This window comes from Cynoglossus semilaevis, chromosome 8 (genome assembly GCF_000523025.1).
Source record: "Cynoglossus semilaevis isolate Cse_v1.0 chromosome 8, Cse_v1.0, whole genome shotgun sequence".
NCBI classification, from domain to species: domain Eukaryota; kingdom Metazoa; phylum Chordata; class Actinopteri; order Pleuronectiformes; family Cynoglossidae; genus Cynoglossus; species Cynoglossus semilaevis.
This window is the reverse complement of record NC_024314.1, coordinates 18,324,322-18,341,276: the sequence shown is the minus strand read 5'-3', so window position 1 is coordinate 18,341,276 and position 16,955 is coordinate 18,324,322. Positions and strand designations below refer to the sequence as shown.

The window sequence follows — 16,955 nt, the reverse complement described above, 5'->3', positions numbered from 1 at the left end:
GCAGCACCAGAGACAGCAGAAGCAGCAGCAGCAGCAGCAGCAGCAGCAGCTCAAACGTTTCTTCTTTGTTTGTCCTGAACGTCTCTGTTCGGAGTAAACTTTTATATGGATAAATAATAAATGGACTGCAGTGTCTCGTCATTAAGATCACAGTTTGTGGTCCGTTAATGACAATGCTGTAGAATCCTCACGTTGGCGACACATGATCATGAAAACGCCCTGAGGTCGGCCGATCATTAAAGCCATTACACTTCCATCTCCACTCTGACGAGGCCTCGCCACTTCCCTTATCTGCTAAGTAAACTGCTCTTATCACCCGTGCACTTCAGTGTCTGACGTTAAAGAGGAAAACAGCCGTCTGGTCAGGAATGCAACAGCTGCAGTTACAGACTCCACCCACTAGGGTGTTTTTAAATTACAGCTGCCAATCAATTCAAATATCTGCCATAAATGTCAAGATTCTCATCGCATCGTACTGCAGTGGTAACTGTACCATCAATTCTCATCGCAGTATCGTACTGCAGTGGTAACTGTACCATCTGCCCTGCTAAAATCTCTAACTGTCAAAGCACAGAAGGTGAAGGGTTAAAAGTATTAATTAATGAATATTAAGTAATTCATTATTATTAATTCAATTAGTAACTTTTGCAACTTTGGCAGACTAATTAATTAAAAAAGAAATCAGTCACGATCCCCCAAACCTTCCACATGTGCATAGTAGGATGGATGAACACTAACAGACTGGGGATTCCAACACCAGGGGGCAGTACGAAGGAACTGAAAGGTCCTGGCCTCTAACACAGAGATGTGACTTCATGTGAGTTCATGTGAGTCCTCAGGGTTCAGGTCAGAGTTTGACTCCACTCCCTATAGGTTTAAAGGAAGGAAAGAAGAAAAATAAAAGGAAAATAGGAAGTTAGGGTCGGGTTTGATTCCAGTCCAGATGCTGTTAGGTTTCCAAGCCACTCCCTGAAGGACCGCTGCACCGCCCGCTGTCTAAATACTGCAAGGCTTTGTGTATTTATCTGTGTGTGATTTGTACATGCTGTAATAGTTTTAAATATAACACACAGTTTTATATATACTGTTTTGATTTATGTATAGAATATAATCCAAGATATACTTTGTTTTTTGTAAACACTATATATTTACTCTATATATTAGCTTTGCTTTTTTGTAAACACTATATATTACTATATATACTATATATTATATATATATTTACTCTATATATTAGCTTTGTATCTACAGTACTACAAGGTAACCTACTATATTTGTAGAAGGGACACTCAAATAAAATGTAATTGTAATAAATCACATTTTTGTTTCACATAATTTTTTATGTTTATTTTGGAATTCAGTCGCAGCCCGGATTGGACGATTTGGCTGGCCGGATTTGGCCCACGAGCCGCCTGTTGATGATCACTACAGTACTATGTAACTCAGTAACATCCACCGTCTTTACCTCTGCAGCACCAACACATATATAATAATGGCATCGTATATTGTTGTAAATTTTTTTCTCTGTTATTTATTATTTTCTTTTCCTGCACTGACGGGGCGCTGCAGTACCATATTGTAGTAGTATTGTGGTACTGGTACTGTATAAGTGTCCAGTGACACCAAGTTATCTTGTCTTATCTTATCTTAGTGAAGAAACACTTGGATCAAGTGACTGTTGAGTCGTCATGGTTAAAAGTCAAAGTCCAAGTCGAAGAAGAATATTAATGTGAAGTCTCTGAATGTTCTAAAATGAACTGAAGACGACATGGACGAAAAGTGATAGTTCAGTTCCAATCCATACATCTTTACTTCAGTTGTGATTGTGAACCAGTAAAACCACAGGTGAACTGCACTGTTTGTTTAGTCAGACTCAGCAGCAGAGGCTCCTGCCTGAGGTGGAGGAGCTGAGCCTCTGACACAGAGACAGAGAGTGAGAGGAGACTCCCCAGGGAATGGAGGAGTGAGGTTTAGACCCACCTCACCTCAGGAGGCTTCATCACAGACTCAGAGAGAATCAGAGAGAGAGAGAGTGTGGATGAGAGTCCAGAGAGTCAGAGGGAAATAAAAAAATATATATAAATGAACAGAGGGAGGTGAGGTAATATCCAGGCCTGTAACTCTACACTGAGATTTCATCAACCTCTTATACAAGAGAAACCACGAGAACCCTCAACTGTTTCTAGGGCTTCAACATCAAACATTATTTTTAAACAGGTTTGTTTGGTGATTGGTCCATGTACGGTATCTGCTGTACTTGACCTTTGTTCTAACTGCTGTGATATATGGACCTGTACACACACACACACACACACACACACCTGCACTGAGGCCGAACCCAGGGTGGAGCAGAGGCCACGAGTCAGTGCAGCAACAGACAGAGATTTTCAAGTCTAAACAGGCCTAGTGAGACAGACAAACTACGGCCTGGGGGCCAGATGAGGCCCTTTAGGCTTTGTAATCCGGCCCGCTGAACATGTCCAAATTATATTATCAAATTATATTATCATTAGACTTCTGTAATTTGCGTGTTTACTTACTCTCTACTATATCGTTGCATGTGTTTGAACCTCAAACGGCTCAGTAGAAATGAGCAGGTCGAAGAAAAGAAAAATGGACAGTGAGTGGTCTTTACACGCCATTCATCTTAGTTCACACGAACATCTGTCAGCATCAATTTTTCAGTTGATAAAAAAAAAGCCAGTTTGATGATGTGCTTTCCTCTGTTCAGTCACCATCCAGTAAACAAAGAGTCTGTGATTATCATGCACTCATCTGTCCTCTTTCTCTGTCATTTACACTCATCCCGAGACCTGCGCTAAAAAAAACAAAAAACACTCCATATAATTCACAGGCAATCATGTGGATTGTCTCTTCTCAGCAGTGGAAAACCAGAGCGAGACAGTGATGAAAACCACAGTAACGTCGCAGCCACGACAGCCCTGTGGGAATGATTCCTGTTGAAACAACACAAATGGGAAGTGAAGAAGTAGGAAGTGAAAGATGCAGCTTTTTCAGTAATACTGAAGAGGACTAAGGTTATTTTAATGCTACTTTATGCCTAGTCTGCTGGGGGAACTCCCATTTTTTTCTAAGTAAGAAGGTTTAGATAGTTGTTCTTTATTGATTCCAGACTGGGGAATTATATATTGCTAATTGTTTGATCCATTGAATTTTGTTTACAACTACTAAATTATTAAAGTGCAGACATTTTGGCAGCCCTCCAAGTCCTATTGTAAATTTTTTTCTGAAGGAAAAAGGAAACAGAATTGCCTGATCTGGCAACCGCATATGTGGAAAGTGGAAAGTGAAAGTGGAAAGTGAACTACTTGTCATGGTGACACAGCACACCACCAAATGTGACCTCTGCTTTCAACCCATCACCACAGTGAACAGTGGGCAGCTTTAAGTGTGTGGTGACGGTGCCATGCTCAGAGCAGCTGGTGGACTCGAACCTGAAACCTTCCGGACCCAAGTTTGCTTCCTTAACCACTAAGTCACCACCGCCCCAGTGGCCATACATGGCCTATGACCACAGCAAACAGAAAATCCATGTGTAGAGTGGCCATACGTGGCCTATGACCACAGCCGGCCATGAACACAGCAAACAGAAAATCCATGTGTAGAATTGTTTTGCTTTAAACACTGACAGATGATTGGTCTGAGACAATACCAGTGGGGCTTGTTAAAAAACCTAAATTAAAGACGGTCCACAGCTGCCCAGTCTTTTTGGTCATCTGCTTCTCGTCCTTCTTTGATTAAACTAATCTCCCTCTAAATGAATGAAGCTGATGACATTTCATGATAATGAGCTATTTTTAGAGAGGGGCAAGGAAACTGACCGAAATGTAAATCAGAGCATTAAAAGTACGATGGGCCGTGATGGTGATTTATAATAAGAAGAAAATGAAGCTGGTGGACATGTGGACATGTGGACATGTGGACCACAGTGGTCCGTCTGAGATGAATTCTGCTTTTCTTTTCATGGCAGTGAGGTCACAGGTGGATGAAGGAAGCAGATCGAAGAGTGCAGGAAGACGTGGAGGTCAGAAGGATAAGGTGGTGCCAGGTTGTGGTGTGTGCAGTATTACTGTGCTATTGTACTGTACAGTGACGTGTAATGGGAAGTCATTGAAGCTGCCAGAGCAGGGATCAACAACTGTATTTGTCAGAGGGCCAGAGTTTTTCTGGACAGACATGTTGGGGGCCAGACCATCACATTTTTGTCCAACGACCTCATTATTATTTGACTCACTGACTTTTCTTGTCTGTATATAAATAAAGTGTGAAAGTGAAAGGAGACGCACGCAGTGGTTCAGTTCTGAAACAACACCAAAGGGACAGAGCAACAAGTGACACTACAGTGAGAAGGCAGAATGGATGAGTATTGGTGAGAAATCAGTGGACGGATGAAGAATCCATTAGACATATGGAGAAGTTTTTTTTTACTGTTAAAAAGAATACAAATAAATGAAACAATGCCTTGACTATAAGTCAAAACCTCAGGGTCAGTGACTGTAGAAGTGAATGCAACTTACAGTGAAGGTTTGACAGTGTGGCTACATCTCTATGTGATCTAATACAGTGTGATCTGCTTTATACATGAACATGTGCTCTAAAAGCTGATGGACGTAATCTCAGATTTCAATCCCATTCCCGGAGTGAAGATTACTCTGCAGCCCTCAGTGTTGCTCTTGTTGCATATAAGTCTCCAGAAGGAAGAACCCAGGGCAGGAGGTTAAGTTAGGATCCAGATGTGCACAGTGGAAAAATAACAGAAATAGAAAAAGGAGTTGAAGTGGGAGAGTGGGCAAGAAAAGTCCTGGAAACTGAGAGGGTCTGGAAAAAAAAACAAAAGTCCAGTCTGTTGTGACAAGTTCAGGTCAGAGTTGGAGCCTGATTGACTAAAAACTGATAAAAGGATAAGAGATTAATAATTACCAATAATGACCAATATTTGGATATATAAATACATATATTTATGTACATATATAAATATATATTTAAACACATATTATACATATGTTATATATATGTATTATATGTATATGTATTTTCATATACAAATACTGGTCATTATTATGCAATTTATTTTTATAATTTAAGGCTAAACTTCAGTAGCCTGATCTAGGACGTTTGTACACACATGCACTCAAGCACCTGGTATTTCTGGTGACACGGCCTTCGCTCCAGCTGTACACGCACCAATCTGTGGTTCTAGAACACACTGCTGACGGGCAGCGGAGGAATGACACAACAGCGAGTGACAGGAATGAATCGGTGTTTATAGCGCAGGGATCACACTGAATCACACGGCCCAGAAATACCCCTGACTTTATCTACACAGCATGTGACACACAGTAGGTGACGTAGCAAAAAAAATCAAAGACGAACCTTTTTTGAAATTAATTGTATTCATTGTATATTTTGAAAAAAAGTAAAAAAAAATATTAATGAAGTGGACAAATGTGAAATAAATAGAATGTCAAGGAATGTGTGTGGAGTACGTGTGTTGTGAGGCCAACAGCACAGGATCTGTTTAAAGGGCAGAGCATTTGTGTGACGGTTAATCCGTATCGTGTTATTCACACACCCAACAATGCTGCTGCTGCTGCTGCTGCTGTTTTGTGTGTCTGTTCACTGGCAGCTGATCTGACTCAATCCCTAATCCCAGAGAATGACAGTGGCAGAGGGAATACTGTTCACAGTCAAAGCTTTTTGCACAACACATCTTAACTCCACTTCAACACTCACAGGTCATCTGGATGACATTAGAATTTAAGTCCCATTAAGTCCAGAATGACAGTGAGAATGTGTGTTAGAGAGAGAGACAGAGAGACAGAGAGACAGTAAGAGAGAGAGAGCTAGATGGGGAAACAGATTTCAAGGCTGTTGCCACGGCAACAGACGCAACCCATTCGAGCTAACCGTGTAAAAAACACACAAAAAAAATCACAATGAAGTGTTTCAAAGGAGTCGGCCATCATTCAACAGCATTCACTCCTCCCACTTTGTTCCCTGTGAATGGACCAACAATAACCTGGGCTTAGGTTTGTTGTGTGTGTGTGCGAGTGTAAGAGTGTGTGTGTGAGGCCATAAATCTACTGCATGAACAGAAAAGCTCATTCGCCTTCATTCTTTTCCGTTTTCTAAAGACCATAAAGTGACTCAACATGTCGTTGATTTCAGCGACTCTTCACTTCAAACTGATCGGGGCTGATTCAACAATTAATATGTTGTATTTCAATCATTTATACATCCGTGGTGATTTCTTATTGATGCGAGTATCTCTCGTCTGTCTGTTCGCCCGATGGCTGAGATTTAAATTAATAAATAAGGAGCAGAGTCAGATTTTTTTTTTCTCTCACTTTGAATACTGTTTATCCACAAAAAGGAGCTGAAATGTGAATAAAGGATGTTGAAGTTCAATTGTTATGATTTAAAAAAAAAAAGTTAAACTATTGTTTTTGCCCGATGTGATTTGTTACTAGGGTGTACAGCTCCAACAACAAGCGGAGCTCTGTGCTATATTTAGCAGGTCAAGCACATAACACAGGCTTCTATTGTGTTGCCTATTGACTGAAATTCAACCTAAGGAAGTATTTGTACACAAATTCACAAATGACAATACTTGAATGTAATAGTACCAGGAAAGCATTAAATAAAACTGCATTCCCTGTGTCACCTACAGGAGGAGCTGTGTGTAACAGTACGTTCTTTCAACGTTCTGCAGCGACTGAAACAATCAAAGACTTTAAAGATTTGCCTTCATCTCGTTTCCAATAACCTGATCCTCCAGCTCACCCAACCAGCAGCTCCCTGGTTTGTGTTATCATTCTTTAAATAAAGTCATATTCCACTTTCAGATGTGAGTCGACTGATGCCTGCGGGGGACGCCGCTGAGACTCATGTGAAGAAAACACAACCACAGCCGGTTCCTTAACATCAAAAACCATTATTCCTCAGTGTCCGGGCTTCAGTGGATGAAAGAGATCTTGGAAAGAGATCTCAGGGAAAAACAAAACAAACAAAAGAAAAAGAGGACTCCTGTGTGTATGGATTACACAGTTACACAAATACACACAGTTTAGGTTTATGTCAACACACACGGGAGCGCTGTGACCTTAAACATCCGTCCATATTGATGTTGTGATAAACCGAGTCAACAGCGATGCTTCCACCTGCCTCAACAAATCCATTTGCACGCTGATATCAGCAGAACAGGTGAAGATCTGTGTGTCTGCCTGGGTTCATACACGTGCACAGAATGTGAAGCGGATTTTCTTTACATCATGATGGAGCACAGACCAGCTCAAGGACCAGGGTTTTATTCCACATAGTTTGCATCGTTGTACTGTAAAAACAGAGGTGGCATTTTTAGGCAAAATTAAATATAAATTTAGGAACCAAGGAGCAATCAAGTGAATTTTTATATTTATTTAGGAACCAAGGAGCAATCAAGTGACATGGATTTAAAAAAAGGTTAAAAACATTTATTTTAAATGAAAATTTTAATTTTAAAAAAAATCTGAAAGTTGAAACAAAGTGGACAGTAAAACAAATATGTAAAACATGAGGACGAAACCAACTAAAAACATAAAATTCATATATATTTTTTATTTATCGTGTATTAACACCATGATATATTCATTATAATTGATCATTTGAGATCCCATTGGTCACTGGACACAGGAGATAAAACATATCCGAGAGCTGAATCTTTGAACAGAATTATTCTCTCCTAGTTTCTCTATCCAAGATGCACACACCATGTACGCCTGCATCTGCTCAGAGCATGAGGAGCTGAGGCTGAGTCACATACAGCAGCCACACAAACACACACACACGTGCTGGCACAGAGTGCAGGAAACAGGGGGAACACACACTGAGACACCACGCTGTCGTAGTGCTGGCAGAGGGTGCAGGAAACAGGGGGAAAGAAAGAGCATGAGAAATGGGGGGGTGGGGGGTGGGAGAGAGAACAAACACTGAGACACCACGCTGTCGGTACAGTGTACAGTTTTGTCAGACTGATTTATAAAACCAAGGCAGAGTGTGAAGCATGTGAGGTGAAAAAGATTATGAACAGCTGGTTCTACATGCAGCGCAGTTAGAAAATGAACCTGCTGACAATGTCGCTCCATCTAATCTGAGATCAGAGATTCTTTTTATATTTTATATCATTTTTATATTACACCATTATCTGCGGAATATTATAACACTTGTTATTTAACCCAACCTTTTTTCTACCACACACCAGTTAGCCGGCAGCACTACACTGACTGTTGAAATAATCAGGTTATCTTCAAATGACCAAAGTAAATAGATATGAGTGGAAGACTTTAAATGAAGTAAATTAGTTTAAATAAAGTATATGTTTTCATTGTGTCTTACTGGGCCTGTACCGGTCCACGGACCATGGGTTGGGGATCCCTGATTTAAGCAACAGACAATTCAAGTATCCATTTGAGTGACATAACAGGAGCCCCTCAATAAGGAAAAGCTTCTGAAGATACATATCACTATTAGAAATAAAGCAGGCGAAATTTGTACTTTCTTGTGCGATTGATAGCAATTCATTGGGAGTAATCATGCCATTAAAAAAAACAAAATAATCCATGTTTTTGAACAATCGTACATTAATTGCAAAAAAGAAATTAGGAAATAATTGACATCTTTGTATGAATATATTTTATTACTACCATCACTGTGTCAATCCTAAGGGAATACAGCAGTCAAAGGTACGTAACCAACTGTCCTGTCTGGAACAACTTGTCAGACTCAATGTCAGACTGAAAACATAAAGAAAAACATCGCTGTTGAAACATATGAAACCAGATTCTTCCTGGTGACTCAGGAGAAGAGAATGACTAATGTTTTTATAATCTCCACGGCAACCACCTGTGACCCGCAGGTCACTTTGTCCTACATCAGCAGAACCAGTCAGCAGAAAACCAAACAACATTTTTTTTGTGTCAATGCTCCCTGGGATAGAGGTGAAGCTTCAGTCCACGGTGACGCGTTTCCCCACTGAGCACTCAACGTCAAAGAAGGGTTAAAACAAAAGAGGAGGAGAGGGCTGTGATCTGCCTCTAGTCCCTGAACGCATCATAAGTGGCCCCCTGAGTGGAACGTGATGGGGTTTAAACGTCTGCCTGCTGACATGTTTACACCAGCAGAATAGAGCTGCAAAAATCAGATGAAAAATGCAGATTTAATGGCAGAGTCAAAAACATTCAGACGCTAAGACAAAACTGCATTTAGGAAAGGAAAGAAAACTCCTCGTCATGGTGACACAGCACAACCAAATGTGACCTCTGTTTTTAACCCATCCCCAAAGTCAGCAGGGGGCCGGGGGAGCAGTGTGTGGGGACGGTGTCATGCTCAGAGCACCTCAGTGGTAACTTGGCAGTTGGTGGACTTGAACCTGAAACCTTCTGGACTCAAGTCCACTAAGCCACCACTGCCCCTAAAACACCTGCTCCAGGTGAGGCTCGAACTCTCAACCTCGGCATTGCTCTGCAGCATACTGTCATATAAGCACCGCACGCTAACCGATTGCTCCACTGGAGCTACTAGGCCAAACGTCAAACCTAGCGCTAACCGGAGCTACTAGGCCAAACGTCAAACCTACCACCACTGGAGCTACAGATCCTTTCCAAAAAATTAGAATCGTGTGTGTACAGGGAGTAGCCGACAAACGGTATTTTACAAAAGGTATCAGAGGTGCAGTTGGGAAAAGGAATTGTTGATGATCGCGAGGCAGGGGACGTTTTTACAAATGATGTCAAAATATTTTTGTGGTGTCCACAGATGGAGGAAGGAACAACTTCCCTCTAGTCAACCTGGATGAAGATGAGAGGCTGGAGGAAGACCCTCTGATCAGACGAGACCAAACTAGAATCTACATCCATGTGGCACAGGGACGATGCTGATGTTTGAAGAACATGTAGACCATCCAGAGAGTGGACCATGGAGGCGCTGCACTAGTTTATAGAAAAGTAGTTTCTAACTGGGGTCTGGGGTCTTTTCACCTTTTATCTGTATACTCTGTGCTACGTTTTATATATGAAAAGTGCTATATAAATAAATACATTTTAAGTTAAAGTTCAATATCAAAATGAGTGCCACTGATTGGTCGATAACTGTCTATACTCTAGTCACATAAAGAGCCGTGCTGGGCCACCAGGAACTGGTTGTATTATTGTACTTTTCAACGGACAAATTGCAGAACTAGCAATTACATTTTAATTGAGCACAACGGGAAATTCCCGAGGGGTCAGTGAAAGTGTAAACAATCACAAGTCCCAGTCCTTCCACAGAGCCACGGCTCACAGTTGTGTATGTGGGAGTGAGCAGACAGACACGCTGTTCCATCTCTGAGATCTCCATCTCAAAGCTGCCTGAGAGCCACTCTTTTCATGTGCTGAAATTTACATTAAACCTCTCTGCAATTTCCACAGGACTTTTTATGCAAGGTTTTCACTTGAATCCTGTGACGTTAACAGCAACTAAAGAGCCAGAGAATTATACATCCACCTCTATGGAGTTGTTGTTAAAAGTGGGTCCAGGGCCTGTTCACATATGAGACGCTTTCTGTGTAAGTCTGTCAGAGCAGCGTGTTATTCTGATGCTTCACATTGTCCACCCTTTAAAAAGACGGACGATTCAAGCACCTCTAAGGTAGAGACTTTGACATGACTGATGAATCTGTTTTACTGTAAATAAGAAGGATGATCATTTTTACAAGCTCTAATTTTTAAGACAGACAGTTGTCGATAGATTTTCTGATTTTACATTTGTTAAACTAGTGTAGGAAATTATAGAAATGTCTATCTGGATGCAAAAAAGATAAAAAAAACAAAAAAACAATTTCATGTAACTGACTGTCCACTGTCACCAAAAATCAAGGGAATCAGAAAATAGTCACAAAAAAGCTGAGACAAACAAACAAACAAAGTTATTAGTGAAGTGTTGCAGCTCTAGTGGCAAGGAAAGTGTACTGCAGCAGAGAATGACTCAAGCTGACCCAGAAACCTCTGTTATGTTTTCTTATTAGATAAGGCTTCAGCAGATAATGATCAGGAAACAGCTCAACAATGTCCGCTGGTCTCTCTGTGACAACACTGAAGTATGCAGTTAGATACGACAACACAAGGAGCTGTTTATCATCTGGACATAAAAAGATGTCACTGCAGAGTCAGCAGAAAGACTGGATAAACCTGCTGCTCCTCCGACTTTGCCTCAGGCTGCCTTTACCGTCTGAAAACACTCCACTGCATGTCAGGACAAACTGTCAGCATGGATGAAATAGTTGTGCCTGAGCACATGAGTTCGGGCTCCATCCAAATCGAAGCCAGTTGGTGAGAGCTGTATATCCCAGAATTCACGTGCATTTCTACTGACTTAGCCCGGCGCCTCCCACTCTTTTTCACCAGCGCCCCCTTATTTAGATTAGACAAAGTCTTCCCACATCAACACAATCCCAGCTTACCTCACAAACACTACTGAACTCTAATTATTAGTCACTTCTACATAACTGCCATTATCATAAAAAAAAGAAATACAATTGCAATCAGAGAGATTGTGATATTGTAGAGATCGGAGAGATGGAAATCAATGATTTGCTGTGGCAACCCCTGAAAAAGGGACAAAGCCGAAAGAAAAAGAAGAAGAAGAATTACAATCAATGCAATGTTTTCATTTTTACCAGAGAAACTGTACCTCCTGCAATAGCACCATGGGCTGGTTCACATTGACCTACAGCTACACATATTGCTTCCATCTTCCATTTGTTCTTTTTTTCCAGTGGCTTCATAGCAGGGGAGCTCATTATGATTACATTATTTCTAAATTCCAACTGTTAGTGATTCATCCGTCCATCAGGAGCCCCTTCAAAATGCGACAACAAAACAGACAACCAAGTGAGACAAATGACTCCCAGTGCTGTGACCACTTTACTGTCGAGGCTTCAGGTGAAATACAATAACCTCTGCTCATCTTACAGCAAATCCCACTGGGGTGTCTGTCAATTAAACGTGAATGCCTACACAGGCACACTGTAATGAGATGATGCTTTGACAGAAGAGTCCTACTACACCATATTGATTCCATATTAATTAAACATTAGATACAGATACATGACAGGTAGAGCAAACATGAGGAATGCTGTTGAATTGGTGTAAAAAGATCCAACTGGATTCCATTTAAACTTGGTTTACTAAAGATTTGTGATCAAAACACAGGGACATGACTAAGATAGTGGCTTTAAACGCTGACGTCAGACTAAGTACTATGACAATTTGACTGCTGGTACAGCAGGTGATCTCATCCAGGCCAAATTCGGCTTCTACAAAACACCATTGGGAAATTTATCAATTTAATTTCAACGTACGCTTTAATTCTGAAACGAAGACATAGGAGAATGATATTAGACACTTGTCTAATAAAAGTCGAATTTGTGCAAAAACAGGGGGAGTCCACTTTGCTAACGTTGAAGCCGATAAGTTAATTAGTGGCCAATATGAAAAACAAAACGTTTAAAATTCAAGTCAAGTCAGTCAGTCAGTCACAGAAGAATGTGTCAGAGTAGATTTATACGTAAAATATGTGGTTGGCAAGAAGGAGTTCTGATTGAATTGAGCTCCACTGACAAAAGCTGGAGTTCAAGCAAACATGTTTGTTTAAAGGAACGTTTTTATGCAAATATAACGACGTACGTCACAGATACACACAAACACACACAGCAAAAGTGTCCATTAGTACATCTTAAGTCACTTTATGGCAGTGTAAACAGTACATTACCATTTTAGCGCCGCTGATGGAACTCCGTTCCGACTTGTGTTGAACTTTTCTCCGCAGCAGAACAGTGAGCTCCGCTCATAATCTCTGCGCTCCTACAGCTTCAGCTCCGGCTTTCTTGTCTTATACTAAAACCTTGAAGTCCACCGTTAGTCCGTTAACATACAGCGGTCTGTGCAACGTGTGTCATTGTCATTGTATGGTTTCCACACTAACTAAAAACAAGTCCACTGAACAACAACAACCACACCGCGAGCGTCCGCTGACAGACCGCGTCTAGCCGCCTGCCTCTCAGCCCGCCCGCCGTCCTTTCAGAGAGCAGTGGAGCCGGGGAAACACGCCGTATGATGAGGCCCCGCCCACCTCAACGTAGAGCGGAAGGGGCTGCGGAACAAATCGACTACACCTACCACTTCTTAATTCATTAGCCCAGAATGGACAATTAGCAGGAGCTAGTTCAGCAACTGGTCGCTAGTGCGATGGTTTCATGATGCTGCTACTAATTGTGATGCTAATGTTATTGACAATAAAAACGCTGATTCTACAGCATCCACTGCTGCTGTTGCCACTTACAATAACTGCCTAACTGCAACCGCAATTGGCACGTTTACTTTTTAGTGCTGCTGCTGATATTATGCTGCGATACTGCATTTTCTGCATGTACCACTGATGCTGCTGCTTTAGCCACTGCTAATACAGATGCTGCAGCTAACACGACTGCTGTTACTTTGTACTGCTACTGCTGGTGGTGCTGCCATATCTGTTGTGCGGCTGCTTTTTGCTACTACAGTTGTTTCTTATGTTTTTCTCCGTGCCTCGCGTATCTAACTCTTCCTACTAGATTATTGGTACCAGTGCTGCGGCTGCTGTACTCCTACTGTATAGATGGTGTTGACAGCTGACTGAACACACTGTCAGCCCAGATGAACACGAGACCACTGACCAGGGTAACTCAACACAGGCCGTTTATCAAGAGAAAGGAAAGATGAATAAGATACAGTGAGTGAGTCATGAATGATTTAAAGGCAGTGCAGGTCCACACCGCTCACTCTGATAAAGAAACTCATTAGCATCGCTCCAGTGTCCGCGTCATACGAACCCGTCCTATTGATAGTGTACAGTCCTAGTGCACGGTACTGGTGTACAGGTCTCAGTGCAGTGACACTGTAGAAAAACCTCTGCAGCACAGACTTTATCTTCGTCCTCTATGTCTGTCTTTTTTTTATTCCTGTCACGTAGTCGTTGGCCAAAGACCCACTTTATGAATGAGTAAATCGTTGTGACAATTCCACGTGCTGATCGGACGGACACCGTGAGCCTTGTGACTCACTCAGCAGGCATGAAGCAGAGCACCGGCTTAATTGTGACACTGCCTGCTGGAAAACATTACCATCACTGAGGGGAGGGTCAGAAATTCACAAACCAAAATGCCCCATGAAGTCCCTGTTAAACAATGATAGTAAAGTTTAATTGGAAATGTCCACCAGGGCTTCCACAGCAAACGTCACACATTCGTTTTTAAAAAATATAGTGTAGTATTTAAAATGTTTACATATCAGACAATCAAATGTGTTGTATGTTTACTGATTTAATAAACGTATGCTAGTATGATGACCATAGTTTTAAAGAAGATTAAAAAAAACCCCAATAACATTAGCTAACATAACACAATTAAAAGATTATCAGAAAAAATAAGCAAAGAGGTCTTTCTTTAGTTTCACCAAAACTAAAAAAAAACAACATCACAAAAAGTGTTTCAATTGGTAATTGAGCAAATAGCATCAAACAAAAAAAGCTTTTAATTAACAAAAATATGGAGATCATTGATATAGCATCAGATGTTAATATCCGGCTAACTCTGTTGGTACCGCTTTCGAGTTTCTACGTCAGGGTACCAGGCTTGTATTAGCAGGACTGCTGTAAATATACTGTATATATTTATATATATATATATATATATAGAGAGAGAGAGAGAGAGAGAGAGAGATAGCAGAAACTGCTAGCCATAAATGGCTATAACGGTAGTTAAAACAAGGGTTAGCCAAGAGCTAGTTGTAAAGACAGGTAACAAACGCTTGGCTGAAAAAGCTGTAACACAGCATGGAGATCAAAGCTGGGATTTAGCCACAAAGAGTTATCAGATGTATTTAAACTGCATTTTGTTCAGCACTTCATTACAGTTAACACCTTGATACAATTAATCTTTCAGTGCTGCTTAGCACTGAAGGCCATGCTAACGATCTGATTACAATCTGATTTACAATCCTGGGAGCACTGGCAGCCCACGGAGATCAGGGATGCTAACAAACATGGTTGAACTGTGAGTCTTAACGGTTAACTGTGAAAATGTTTGTCATTTATTTTCATGTATGGTCAACGCTCCCACTGGAGAGAACTCTTGGCGTTCCACTGTCAGTCTGGAACGCGAGCTCCTGATAAACTTCCAGTCCATTACCTCCCTGGATATTGACATATAAAAGCTATGTCCACACGTGTGTGTTTGTGTCTGTGTGTGTGTGTGGACCGTAGATAACAGACGGGGAGTTAAACGTGACATTTAATTACGCGCAGCTGCTCTCGCCGTACTGTAGCATCCATTTGCTTCAAAGAGGTCACAGGCCAGCGACTCGTGGAAAACAAGTGTGGAAACGTGTGGGTGCCATTAGCAGCCGATCTCAGAAGGCTGCTAACGCTGCTGCTGTCAATGCTGCTGCTGTCAATGCTGCTGCTGTCGAAGCTGCTGCTGTCGAAGCTGCTGCTCTAGCTGTTGCACATCTATAGAAGCACGACATGCCATTGTTCCTCTTTCCCACCAATCTTTGTGTTCTTTAAAGACTTCCCGCCTCACTTCCTCTGCACGTCTCAGCTGTGGCTCCTTTCTGACACCACCGTCAACAGACACTTCCGGAATGCTAATGTGTTCTGGAAGATTTGGATTGTTTAGGTGATGGTTTACAAACTTCCGTTTGGGTGTGGTATGGAGTGTGGAACGTCATCAAACCCACTCTCACTCTCACTCACACACACACACACACACATGAAATTCCAGAATATTTTAGCGGAATGGGATCGGAATGTTCCAAGAGAAATCAGGGAACATTTCATACGCAGTTGCTAACACCAAGAACGTTTACGTTACAGTAGGATCAAGATGTTCTGGGGTGATTGTGAAAGTACAACAGTGACGTCTCCATGTGAAGATCAGTCCACTGTTACAGTCACACCAAGGTTTAAAGCAGTGGTCATCAACTGGGGGTTCCTGGGTCAAATCCGGCCCACATAACCTTCCGATCCGGCCCACATCTGGATTCCGAAATAAACATCAAATAATAATGTTAGGTCCTCCGACAAATACAATTGGTGACCCCTGGTTTAGAGTGACCTATGTCAATGTAGCCATAAAGATTTAGCTCTAAGCAATTGACCTACAGGTTAATATACAGTTAGTATTTCTCTTGTATCTGGGTCAAGAAAGTGGTCAAGGAAGAGGACTTGGGTCCAGAAGGCTTCAGGTTCGAGTCCACCAGCTGCCCACTGTTCACTTTGGTGATGGGTTAAAAGCAGAGGTTGTGCTGTGTTCACTTTCCTTTTCCTTTATCTAAAATGTTTAATCAATTCTTCACAGATCACTCCAGGATGGATGAAGGTAGGAATAAACAACAAGGTCAGCTTCAGAGAAACAACAATAACTAGTGTAGATAATTCAACTCTGCAGATCCACATCCACCACACATCTGACGTCTGGATAATTAAGTTCCTTCAGTTCGAAACACAGACACAGACGACTGCTGCGACACGTTTGTCTTTGCAGAAACTGGAGAAAATGAAATATGTTGTAGGTTTACTGCAGAAACTTCGATCTAAAAAACTTTTATTCCCGTCGGTCTCCACCTGTAACCTTAGATCCTCGTCTTTTCTTCCAACAGCTCGAGTCTTTGGAGCCAACAATTACATTTCCTTCTCAAAAGCTCGTTCTTTTATCACCTCTTAGCTTTTACCTGGCACTGACTCTTACCTGTATCACTCATTGGTCGATCAAACAAACTGCACTCATGTCGAACGTTTCCTTCTCGTACATCTGCAGCCTTATGTCAGGGCTTCAACGGATTGAAAAAGTGACACAGGCCGGGGTGCGACTTGACCGGAGGGCAAGG

The 16,955-nt window shown here is 41.6% G+C and overlaps 1 protein-coding gene across 2 annotated transcripts in view; it reads right to left on the bottom strand.

Annotated features, from left to right (window-relative positions):
* tmcc3 (transmembrane and coiled-coil domain family 3) overlaps window positions 1-16,955 on the bottom strand; it is a 34,038-nt gene that overhangs the window by 9,029 nt on the left and 8,054 nt on the right. Inside the window, exon 1 of one of the 2 annotated variants that reach the window (XM_008315448.3) lies at window positions 12,805-14,290. The exons of the other annotated variant lie outside the window; for it this stretch is intronic. Coding sequence (XP_008313670.1) covers window positions 12,805-12,807 — 3 coding nt within the window. The 5' untranslated portion in view covers window positions 12,808-14,290. Of the gene's footprint in view, window positions 1-12,804; window positions 14,291-16,955 lie in introns of those variants that run through there. 2 annotated transcript variants of the gene reach the window in all.